This window comes from Cynara cardunculus (genome assembly GCF_001531365.2).
Source record: "Cynara cardunculus var. scolymus isolate 2C chromosome LG 8, CcrdV1, whole genome shotgun sequence".
Taxonomy (NCBI): Eukaryota; Viridiplantae; Streptophyta; class Magnoliopsida; order Asterales; family Asteraceae; genus Cynara; species Cynara cardunculus.
In genome coordinates this window covers 18,177,472-18,189,973 of record NC_037535.1, presented here as the reverse complement: position 1 = coordinate 18,189,973, position 12,502 = coordinate 18,177,472, and the positions used below count along the sequence as shown (strand labels likewise).

At 35.9% G+C, this 12,502-nt stretch overlaps 1 protein-coding gene across 3 annotated transcripts; it reads left to right on the top strand.

Moving 5' to 3' along the window:
* The first annotated feature begins 348 nt into the window (after positions 1 to 348).
* On the top strand, positions 349 to 11,452 carry LOC112516551 (phosphatidylinositol 4-phosphate 5-kinase 8). Of its 3 annotated transcripts, none has more exons than XM_025123646.1 (10): positions 356 to 542; positions 1,924 to 1,996; positions 2,748 to 3,812; positions 5,004 to 5,171; positions 5,743 to 5,908; positions 7,099 to 7,209; positions 7,293 to 7,480; positions 8,289 to 8,440; positions 9,773 to 9,944; positions 10,973 to 11,252. In XM_025123646.1, the coding sequence occupies exons 3-10, from the start codon at positions 2,749 to 2,751 to the stop codon at positions 11,250 to 11,252; spliced, it is 2,301 nt and encodes a 766-aa protein (XP_024979414.1). In that variant the 5' UTR covers positions 356 to 542; positions 1,924 to 1,996; position 2,748. The 3 variants fall into 3 exon arrangements, with proteins under 3 accessions (XP_024979412.1, XP_024979414.1, XP_024979413.1); XM_025123645.1 differs by lacking the exon at positions 1,924 to 1,996 and adding an exon at positions 804 to 929; XM_025123644.1 differs by lacking the exon at positions 1,924 to 1,996 and having other exon boundaries at positions 349 to 542; positions 10,973 to 11,452.
* The last annotated feature ends 1,050 nt before the right edge of the window (positions 11,453 to 12,502 follow it).

Genomic DNA, 12,502 nt, shown 5'->3' with positions numbered 1-12,502 from the left:
GATCAAGCTTATAAAATCCAAATCAAATAAAATCTTATTCAATAAAAAATTAATATAATTCATAAAATAAGGAATTAATTAACAGAAAGCTGATTTTATTTAAAAAGAAATTATAATAAAAGATGCGATTTGTTTGCTAAAAAAAATCTAAAATTACGAATCATAACAACTCAGCTTATGCTTTGCGTCGGCATTGAGTGATGAGGTGGACGTCATCTCCACTCGATCATTTCCCATCCAACGCTTCTCCTGCTCCTCACAATATTTTGCATGCTTGCCACGTATTTAATGCTCTCTTTCTCACTATTCGGCCTTTTTTACCCCCCTTTCTTTCTTTTACCTGATAACACACACACACACACACACACACGGAAGACCAACTTCTCAGCTCCCAAATGACTCTCTGATTGCTCAGGTGTCAAAAACTTCCAATCGGTCGCTTCTTCCTTTACTTCACCACTGGATCTTGTTCTTCCTTTTCGATTTACTCAGGCTTGATGCAGAAATTAGCCTAGATTTGATTTGATTTGATTTTGTAACAGGTGAGCTCTTCCATGGTTTCTTGTCATTATTCGTGAATTTGGATGGCCATTGACTTCAGAACATTAGGATTTGATTTCTTTTTCTTTGCAACTGTTTTGCTGATTTGCTTTGTCTCGAAATCTGCAAAAATAAGCAGGATTGACGGATTAGACAGAATGGTTTCGAATATGTTGCGATATTGGAGGTCGATTAGTATAGATGTTTATGTATTCGTGTCTGGTTTGTTGAAATCCTTACCGGCCATTGGTTGTTTACTGCAGGAATGTGTTGATATGGATTTGGTACTTTAGCATAAATGTCTGGATTCAGGCATTAATTGAACTACTTTGGTTGAACTGTTAAAGTAGTCTTGGAGGGGGGGCCGTGCTATAGTCAAAGTCAATTGGGTATTATTATTCAATAACAATTACATTGTTCGATGCATGGATATAGGAGGTGTTTTTGATTTCAGTTGTTATTCAGATAAATATTAAAAATTAATTACTCTGGGATATTATACGATATCTATTTGTATCGTCCAAACACAGTTTCAAGTGGTTAGTTGATTCTTACGACTTGTGCTTTTACTATTAAACATTCTCTAGTCTGTTAAAAATTATTTAAGCTTACCTTGTTGTACTCTTCTAGAACAGAAAGCAAATGTTTCACTTTTACTTATGCTAAAGCAACTATCTATCTTTATATCTCGATACACCACACACACACACTTGTGGGAGCTTTCCTCATGCTTGTTGGACAGATTTTTTTGGTGATGGTAGTTCACTTATCTTGAATACTAGAGACTTAAACGTTTCTGAGAACCCTTTTACCATCAACCAATTAAAAGTTACAAGTTACATTACATCTACTCGTAGATTAGTGAGGCCAAGAATTAGGACAGTCTATTGCTTAGTGCACATCTGTTTCTTATTACTTATTACACAATCGTAATTTATTAATTCCATTATTTTTCTTATTAGCCAAAATGATTATGTTCATATACAAAGTGCAAGAGCATGTGGATGCTAGACTGTACCAAAGTCTGAATATGTCATAGATATACAAAAAAGTCATGACAAGAAAATAAATAAAGGAAGCCAGGAAGAGAAGTTTATGTCAAATGCCAATGGGAAGGTTCAAAATAGAAGATAGGATCATGAAACAAGACCTGGGAAAACCAACAACAAAGAATATGCACTATTACTTACATAACTCCCACTTATTTGGATTGTATCTGCAATTATTAATTTCACAGAACTTATTCTAGGATTACAGAACACCAAGAAATAATGAAGTCAAACTAAAAGTACTGTTACTGTATAGCCTCTTGGAACAAGGTTCTCCATCCAGTTTTAAAGTTAATATATAAAAATTCAACTTCGCTCATCACCGTGTATGCAGAAATCAATGGTGTCGCTGGACCTTAAGTTAAAAAGAAGCGACTGATAACCAAAAAGATTGTTATAAAGTTCAGGTGTATCTTCTTTGCAAGTTCTAATATTTTGGCATTAGTAGTATACATACCTTCTCCTTGGGGTCCATAAACAGTTTTGAATGGAGGTGGCATGCTGCATTCAGATGAATGGAATTTATAGCAAATTGATGCATGAGCAGGAAGTCTTATTTACTAGGTTTTAGAAACTAGTTACGAGTTCATGATATGCTTAGGAGAAGCGATTTAACTTGTTCATCCTACACACTTGGGTATACGTTTACTCATAATTTTAACATCGTAATGACCTGATATTTAAGCTTGAGATATATTAACCAATTGTCAGAAACCACGTGATGTATCTACTGCATAAGTCAAACTGTATTTCTAGGTAGTTAAAATTTTAGATCAAATTTTTAAGTAAAATGTAAGAGATTTTAGAAAGAAAGCAAGGTGCATAACGAGTGAAAGAGGAAATTTCTGTTGGGTACAAATGCTAAGTGATTTTGAATATAGTGGCAAATTATGAATCGACCGTCCCTTAGATCCTTGCACGAATTTATTCAAGCATCTCTTCTATTTTATAACTCTATTGCCATCTACTGAAAACATGTCTCAAATCTAATATTTAGGACTGCAATATCAGTTAAATATGGGGACAGGTCTGAGTTATTTTATAGACACATGCACGATATCTTTGGTTTTTATTTGAGAATTTGTTGTTGAGCCTGAAATGACATCTGCTGATCGTATTTCACAATCTTATGATGGTTTGTATCCCTCATCGTTTCAGGATGAGTGAGGAGATAAATTTACAGGGAGATGTTTACTTTGGTAATGTCAAGGGAAAAATTCCCCACGGCATGGGTAGATACACATGGTCCGATGGTACAGTTTATGATGGTAATTGGGAAGACGGAAAAATGACTGGTAGAGGGCAGATCTCTTGGTCATCTGGAACAAGTTATGTGGGTGATTTTTCTGGGGGATATCTTCATGGTATTGGCACATTGACAAATCCTGATGGATCTGTATACAATGGCTCTTGGAGGCTGAATATTCAGAACGGGCTTGGAAGAAAGCAGTATAGCACCTCTGATGTTTATGATGGTTGTTGGAAAGACGGAGTGCATGAAGGCAGTGGTAAGTATGCTTGGAGTAATGGCAACATGTATATTGGGAACTGGAAAGCTGGAACAATGTGTGGTAGAGGTGTGATGAAATGGATGAATGGTGACCTGTTTGATGGTTTTTGGTTAAATGGCTATAGACATGGGTCAGGTGTTTACAGGTTTGCAGATGGCAGTTATTATTTTGGGACATGGACCAAGGGACTCAAGGATGGACAGGGCACATTTTATCCTGCAGGAAGTAAGTGTCCACCTCTTAAAAAGTTTGACAAAAAGAAAAGCCTGATATCTCATAGTTCTTCTGGTAGGTCTGAGAGGTTCAGGGATTTGGAACGGAATGTTAGTCGAAATTATTCTCAAAAAATTTCGTTTAATGGATTTTTTAGAGAGTCAGGTCGAATATTAAGCATGAGATTACCGCCGGAAGAAGATTATACCATTGCGAATTCTGCTATAGAGTTCTCTACTTCTGAGAATACAAACATGTTATCTCATATCTCGGATGAAGGGGAAAGTGACCTAGATGATGATAGTAGTGAGGTCTGGGAAAGGGAGTACATGCAAGGTGTTTTAATGAAAGAACGGATCAAGAAAAATGCAGGAGTACCATCCAAAGGCAAACAGCAAAGCAAACGTCAAGCAAATGATGTGAAAAAGAGATCATGTGTGGATATTTATGAAGGCCATAAAAGCTACTTTCTGATGCTTAATCTGCAACTAGGTATCAGGTAAATGAACTAAACTGAATGCCATTCCTTCTCTGATCACTTGACTCTGGTTCAGTTTTTTGGGTACTAAAATACTTGATGGAAGCAGCAGATTGTATACAATAAAATGTCAAGAAGACAACACGAGGACAGCTGTAGTGAAGACAACACATGCACACACACATCGGATTGGATGTTTATCATACATATGGCCTTCTGCCTTCGGCTATATCCACAGCACAATTTCCTACATACATACATACATACTGTCAACCCCATAATTTACATCTAGAGGATATCCATAATGCTACTTCAACCTAACTGGGATAAATGCTCATTTTTCGAACCAAAATTTCTTGAATCTCTTCTCTCTGTAAACTATTAGTAATACCAGATCTTGTTTCAGATTGTTCTTGAGTTGTGTACTTCATATACCAGATTCTTCTATAACGATAGATGCATGTCAGTAAAACTGAGTCACCAGGACACCACTCGAAGCTGCAACCTAACAACTATTACTAGCCAGTACCAGCAAATCTTTTAACTTTTGCTTTGTGCGGGTACTTAGCATATAATGATGAAACCCTAATAAACCATCTAAATACTAAACCTGCACCCACTGGTCACTTGACTGTAACCTTTAAATCACATGTTGCAAGTCTTCACTTCAGCTAAATTCTCTAAGCCTATAATTTAAGCCTATTACTATGACAGAGATCACATACAGAACTGCATCATGATGCTATTCGTGTATCTTCTACAAGAGGGTGATTGTGAATATCTTCAGAGTACCCAATAACACCAGTACCGTAGACACTGATCTGTACTTGTATCTGGCCAAAGACTACTAAACAACAGTTCACATGCATAGTTCACATCACATCAATAATATGTCCATCTGTAAGCCTTGAAGGGGTTACATGTGAGTGATATGTTAAGACTAGTGATCCCACATCAGGGAAGTACTAGTCCTCTCACGGGTATATATGATCCTAGGCACTCATAGCTTTTGGTTGAGTTAGAGTCCCCGATGTTCAATGTCTTGACACTTGCTAGTCTTCATCTCTGATTTTGACGATTCCATTATTTTATGTCAGCTTATGAGTTCTGATTTCAATATTCTATTTCCTTATCAGCATTATCAAATATTGTTCCAGAATGTGGTTCTAATTGGTACAACAACTCATGTGTTGTATCATTTGAAGTTCACAGGTACACAGTTGGCAAAATTACACCAGTTCCTATGCGTGAAGTGAGATCTTCAGATTTTGGGGAACGAGCTAGAATAAGGATGTATTTTCCCAGGAAGGGATCACAATTTACACCTCCACACTATTCTGTTGACTTCTATTGGAAAGACTATTGTCCTATGGTCTTCAGGTATCTGTTTAGCTGGTACTGGCATACATGTTGGGTTTCTTTTCTTTGAAGGACATGTGATCGGGTCTTTTGAATGGTATCAAAACCTTGATTATTAGCTTAAAGCATGTTCTCCTTAACCCAAAGTTGGTTCTTATTATTTTACATATGCAATGGTAGAATAAATATAAAGAATAGATTTGTGACAGCATTATTGTATTAATAGGATTCATAATCTGAAGCACAAATGTAATAGCACTGGAGGGAGGATTTGCTTTTGTTATATGGCGAATCATCATGTGGTTAGCATTGGTCATTATTACTAGACCTCTTGACTTTATACAGCATTAATTGGGTTAATTGGCTGCTGCTTCATCATCAAATTGCATATTGTCAGCATCTTCATATGGCACCATAACCCATTAGAGCAAAATTTTATGCTTTCCTCATTATACTATATGTTAATGCATATCTTCAAGAACCTTTCAGTTTATTCTGATATCTGTTGGAAGTTGTTTATGTAATATACCATGCCTACGTTATATCTTGATGTATGTGTAGTCTTGGTAGATTGTGATGGCCTTCTCTTCAGGAATTTGAGGGAGATGTTCAAGTTAGATGCTGCCGAGTATATGATGTCCATATGTGGGGATGATGGTTTGAGGGAGCTTTCTTCTCCAGGGAAAAGTGGCAGCATATTCTATCTGTCCCATGATGACAGATTTGTGATCAAGACTTTAAGAGGATCGGAGTTGAAGGTTTGAACTTTTGAATGAACTTTTGAAACATATGTACACCATTATCTTAACGTCATTTATTCTTGTATATGTCTAGGGCTCAAAGAATGCTCTTTCGTTATCGGGAGAGAACACTTGATATATATTGTAACAAATGAACATGATTAAAACCCTAATTTTAACATAATGCTATTTGCTAATAGCGCAGGGTGCAGTATTTTAATGTTTCGAAACTTTCACTAGTTAGAGATGATACATATATCATACTTGAAATAGTTTTCAGGCCAGTTTGTGTTACCATGTAAGGGAGCATAAGGTAGAGGAATTCACGTCCCCACTTGCTGTTTCTGTTTTGGTCTATTCGAATTTAGCTTCATATTTATTTTGACTCCATCTTTCTCTTTCTAATCTTCCCTTTGCACGTCATAGACATTTTATAATTGGTATTCGTCATCTTGCATGCCATAAAATGATTTACATCTATAGCCATAGAAGTCGGTTCCTCTTTGTATGTCTTAGCGGCACTGTTTTGGCTATATCCACAGTATGTATCATGGTGATCACCTGCACCGTAGAATCCGCCCTCTACGTTGTGGATACATTTAGTAGGGATGCTTTTCAATTAAAGAGCCTGCTCAAAGAATTAGATCACTAGAAAAAAAGGACATTTGAGGGAGTTCTTTAGAGTGAATATGTGTTTTATTCTCAGGATTTTGCTTTTATTTCCGTGTGCAAGAACAATCTTTAGAAGAAGAGCTTTTTAAATAGGTGTACTGTGCTATAAAGCGAAGATGAGAGTTGACATTGGTTGTAACTTTGGTTGTCAAGATTAGGAGTTGGAACTTGGAACTACTAGGCTTGCAATGACTAAATTGGATTAATGAAATCATGAGTTGGAGTTATTAGAGTTTGATGGGGTTACTTGATCTGTGTTATAGTCTTCTAGAAGCTTTTTTCTTTTTTCAGTTTAATTAAATGGCAACCTTTTATGATGCTTACTGTTATTGATAGAACTTCTTTGAAGGGTACTATTTATCTTCTCATTGTATGTGTCTATGTTTCTGCATATTGAATTCTAAACTAATGCCTTCCTCTGTCATTGCGGTGAACATTCAGACTGCATTTTACCTAGATGATCTGCTGTAGAGTTGTGCATCTTGTTTTGAAATGCAAAACGACGAGTGTTGATCTTGTCTTACGATATTTTCTAGGTTCTACTCAAGATGCTTCCTAGCTATTACGATCATGTGAACGACTATGACAACACTCTGATCACCAAATTCTTTGGCCTCCATGAGATAACACTGAGAGGTGGCAAGAAGGTATCTATCCTCCGATTGATGTATTCTAGTTTTCTTAGATTAACATGGTTAACACATTTTGTTTTGTTTAATCTCATTTCCAGGTACGGTTTATAGTCATGGGAAATATGTTTAAAACAGAACTACGGATCCATCGGCGTTATGATTTGAAGGGTTCTTATCAAGGAAGATTCACAAATAAGGATGCTATAGATGAGGGTACCACATTAAAAGACCTTGATCTCGCATATGATTTCCATATGGACAAGTCATTGCGTGAAGCACTTTTCAAGTAAGTCTTTATTTGGTAGTTGCGAGTCATGATGACTCACAGAACAGTAATGATAACCCACTCTTGTAATCATAAGACTCTAGGAAATTGTTATGCATTTTTATTTCTACTATTTTGTGTAGTTTTTTTGGAAGTATATAATACTATATATGGCAAAACTAATACACACTACTCACTTTGGTGAGGTCTTGAACCCTAGACCTCCAGGAAGGTTGGGCTCTACCGCTGGGCCAACGACCCTTTGATTATTTTGTGTACTTTTTATGTGTAGGAAGAAAATCTTCATCCATTGCAATGAATGCCCAGTCAAGGTCAAATTGATGTGGTGCTACATGCTGGTGTAGTGTTTATTGGTCGATGTTACAAGTGTATGTAAGATTAAAATAGAACTACTTTTGGGCATTGAGAGGGTAATTTGAACAAAAAAGAACTTTTAGGAAAGCTTCAAATTGTTTAACTTCCAGCAAGGAAACTAGTGTAAAAGACACCCGATATAATTTACTAGATATATACAACTTGTCAAATGTCCTATTCATCAGACCTATTATGTTAGCCGAACGTCACATGGATGATTAAATCAGAGCGGGGTGGTGAAACAAAAATATGTTTCTTCACTATAAATATCACATGTCAGAGTACGCCCTTAACACCACTGGCTACCTAAAAAGAAGAATGTTGCATGGTTATCATTGTACCACTGTTTATGCCTTTTCTCTTTGGCTCATTTTTTCCCAGATTGTTTTTACCAATTCAAAATTATGGTTTATGCAGCAACATAAACGTAATTTTCTTCCAACCTCTTTTGCAGACAGATCCATCTAGACTGCTTGTTTTTAGAATCTCAGCAGATTATAGATTATAGCCTTCTTCTCGGATTACATTTTAGAGCTCCTGAGCATTTGAAGGCTCTCTTGGAACCACCAGATACAATGCTCATGTCCAGTACACCTGTTGATGATGGTAATGTCTGTTCCTATTAAGTTATAATTATTTGTTTTCTTCTATTCACTAGTTGAAGAGTGTGTTTTAGCAGGTTAAGTTATCTCTCTGATATGTGATACATTAAATGTTATTAACATTTGACATTACCACAACAATCTCAGAATCTCAGGTTCATGACTTTATGTCGGTGTTTTTTTTGTTGTTTTTGAGGATGCAGTGTTGTATGAAATTAAGTTGTATATTGCAACAGCAGAGAATGTTCCCATTGGACAAGCAAGAGCCATTTAGAAGTTGATTTCATGTGGGCTCACCTCATTTTAAAAACACAAAAGAAGCTCCTTGTTAACATCCTTTCCAGTCATATTAGTTTATTAACGTGATTCGGTGGGCATCCAGGTCAAGACCTCGGCCTAGATATGTGGGACTGACAAACTAGTTGATTAATGTCTTTGGCCTGCAACCAGTTTCATGCCCCATTTTTTTATAGGAGTTTGATAAATCAGGTCACACTTTCCCCTCCCAGGCAAACAATATCTGCTCAAAAGAATATAATTCTTAGATTGAGATATTCCATATTCATATTAATCCATAGTTTGAATATGGATACTATTTATATTCATAATACCATCTGTGTCCCTGTGTGTCTACATGCCCTAAAATTGTAGTGTCTCTGTTCCACATTACTGTGGGACGAACATATTTTATATTCAAAATAAAATTTTCGTTTTAAAGAAGAAAAGCCCTGTTATTGGATGTCTTTTCTGGATGATTTAACATGGTACTCTCTTTTGTTCTTTCTTTCTCCCAAATCTCTGCGTTGATGGTTTTTTATTACAAGTTTATTGAGTTGAATCATATGACTACTGAAGCAGAATTATTTCTCTAATTTCTTGATGGAGGGATCATATATTTAAAAAAATTGGGAGGTATAGATTTAAACATTGAAAAAAGAATGTTGTTTGATCCCAGTTTATGTGTTTGAAATATTAATTAATATGCAGGCACCTACTAAACACGGGTGTGGTCATTTTTGTGAACTATCTGCAACATTGAAAGCAGTTACTTGTGAAATAGATTGAGCATAATTTGATATGAAAAGAATTCTGAGAACTACTAAAAGCATCATTGGAGTTGCTTTGGATTTATTCATGACATGGTAGAACTCGAGTTACTTTTTTATCATTTAGTCCAAAGTAATTGCAGTCATGGTACCTGGAAATGTGTTTCATGTTGCTTGCACTTCTTGTAGCATGGAATGCCACTGATTCATTCGCACATCATTTTGTCTTTTTTTCCCCATAAACATGTTCTAGCTTTTGATTTTTTACAACCCTCTTCTGCTTCCTTCAGGTCCAACATCAAGCTCAGGGGACCTCTCCATTCCTCCAAAGGGTCTTCTTCTAGTGACACATGAACCCAGTTCTGTCAATACTGCACCAGGTCCACACATAAGAGGAAATACTTTGAGAGCATTTTCTATAGGCGACAAGGAAGTGGATCTCCTTCTTCCTGGTACTGCAAGGTATTTAATCTAGCCTTATTTGCTTTTTCATTGTACAAAAGGTAATCAAAATTTCTGTTTTTATTGAGATGAAACGTGTATGTATATATATTACGCTAGGATACTGTCTTTGGAAACTATGTAGAAGTTACTAGAAAGATGAACCCTAGTTTTACTAGGTATTGCTAACATTCATCAAGCTTTTAGCCTGCAACGGAACCATTACTGTTTCATAAAGATTGACAAACTTCTACGGATACGTGTGCATTTGCTTAATAATTTAACTAGTATGTAACATTTCCAACAACTATCATCTCTTCCTAGTTAGAAATACCTACAGAATTTTGTGAAGATTTCAGCTAACTACAAAAAAGCTAATGCCCCTGATGAAAATTGGACAGTTGTGACAAAATAGAGCTCTAGAGATTTGATACTCCAAAATCCTTCTACATTCGTGCTAGGTCACATGGCCTTGACTTTCCAGTTGCAACTGTAGTTAGGATTGGCTCTTTATCTGAAGGTAATAATAGAACACCAAAAGCTGTGCTATTTTATGAAACCTTACATAGGGTGGGGAAAAAATCAGCATGAGTTTGAAGAAGACATGGTACTCATCTGCCACCGAACTTCCTAGGCCAGCCTCTAGTGATTGTAAGGATTCTTCTTAGTTTGAAGGGCTGTTCAATTAGTGTTGAACGACAGTGCCTCTGAATTCAAGAGAGAATCGTGCGCTGAATGCATAAACAAATGAATTGGAACTTTAAACAAGTACTCTCTCCTCATAAGTACAAATGCTTGTGGGATTTCTCGTCAAAACTCAAATGTGTCATAAACTACTTCTTGATCAAGAAAATGACCCTTCTGACTCTTGCCAAAATGCGATTTTATTTTGCAACAGTGATAGTACCATTAGTGGATTGATTATATTCAAATTTTGATAGTGGAGTTTTTTGTTGGGGAACTTCTTATTAAGAATAAGTTAAGGCCAAGTAAGATTAGCCTAAGATAAAACTCCCTAATCTCGTGTTGTGTTTAATTATATTTTTCAGATTACGAGTGCAGTTAGGCGTGAACATGCCAGCTCAGGCAAACCGCAAGGTTTCAGAGGACGTTTTAGGTTCAGCAGATGTAGAACTTTTCGAGGTATATGATGTTGTTCTATATCTCGGCATAATTGATATACTACAGGACTACAGCATGAGAAAGAAAGTAGAGCATGCATATAAATCAGTACGATATGATTCTGCGTCAATATCTGTTGCTGATCCCCAGTTCTACTCGAAACGTTTCGTCAAATTTCTGGAGAAGGTTTTTCCTGTTGATCCCTGAAGTACTCCCAGCTGCTGGTTCAAACACAAACCACGTAAGATTCTTTTATTATAGCCGAAGTATATAGTCGTTTCATAATCTTTTTGTTGTCACTTCTATATAGTTGTAGTTATATTTGTATCACATCAGATTCAGCAATATTTCCCATTTATGTGGTGTTATTATGTAATAAACTAATTCAAGTCCATTCCCTTCGATCATTTCATTGATACAACATCTAAGAAGTACACAATTACATGTATATTTTTGACAGCTAGGTTCTCTCAGAAAATTCCATAATTATAACTATAACTATAATTTATAATCAAATCAAGGATGCTATGTATTCACTACTAAACCCCTGACTAATTATTGTAATAATATAATTGCTATTTGTCTATAATATTATAAGCGCACACACACACACACACACAATATATATATATATATATATATATATATATATATATATAAAATACTTTTTGGAGTAGAGGATATTAGTTATTAAATACTATGTTAATCAATTAACCTTTTTATTCCTTGTCTTCAAGGTAGAAGGTTCAAAATTTTGTCCCAATCTATATCCATTGATTCTTGAATCCCAATTTATACCTTCTCTTCTGTTCTGGATCATGATGAGGTCTTGCAGCAGGCCCAAAAAGTTGCTCATAGTCATCTCACTCCAACGGCCTCCTCTTCTTGTCGCATCCAGGTGCATCTTGTTCATTTCAGTCGTCTTTTCCTGTTCCGCGGTCCATCCCACGTGCCATCATTGATCCAGCTAAGAACTCTCGGTTCTTTGTTGCTCCTTCTAAGTCACATGGGTACATGCTGGTTCTTCCTAGTCTGGCACCTTGTTCTCTCAATATTTCTTAATTGTAATCAAATCAAGCATGCCATTTTGTATCATTGTAGGGCTAAAAACTTATGCTTTTATCATTATAATTCAAGGATCTCCTATTTGTACAACAGAGGAGACCTAACAAGAAAAGGAAATAATCAAAACAAATCAAAAACAGAGGTCAAGAGGATCTATATCGATAAAGTCCTAACTTATCCTAATCATATTAAGAGAATATCCTTATAATATGGAGAGTATATTGTGAGATATATATATATATATATTAACACCTCTCCTCAAGTAGAGCATGGGGACTAGAAATGTTTGGAATTTGGGGACTAGAAACGTTTGGAATTTGCTTTTATCATTATAATTTCTGGATCGTATATCGAAAGGTTCCAAATACTATATTTCATCCCTATTATGCTTT

Bases quoted from the DNA above. Each gene is read 5' to 3' on its own strand.
- LOC112516551 (XM_025123644.1), top strand. From the start codon at position 2,749: ATGAGTGAGGAGATAAATTTACAGGGAGATGTTTACTTTGGTAATGTC. The intron at 5,909-7,098 runs GTTTGAACTTTT...GATATTTTCTAG, and splicing joins TAAGAGGATCGGAGTTGAAG to GTTCTACTCAAGATGCTTCC. The intron at 9,945-10,972 runs GTATTTAATCTA...TATATTTTTCAG, and splicing joins CTTCTTCCTGGTACTGCAAG to ATTACGAGTGCAGTTAGGCG.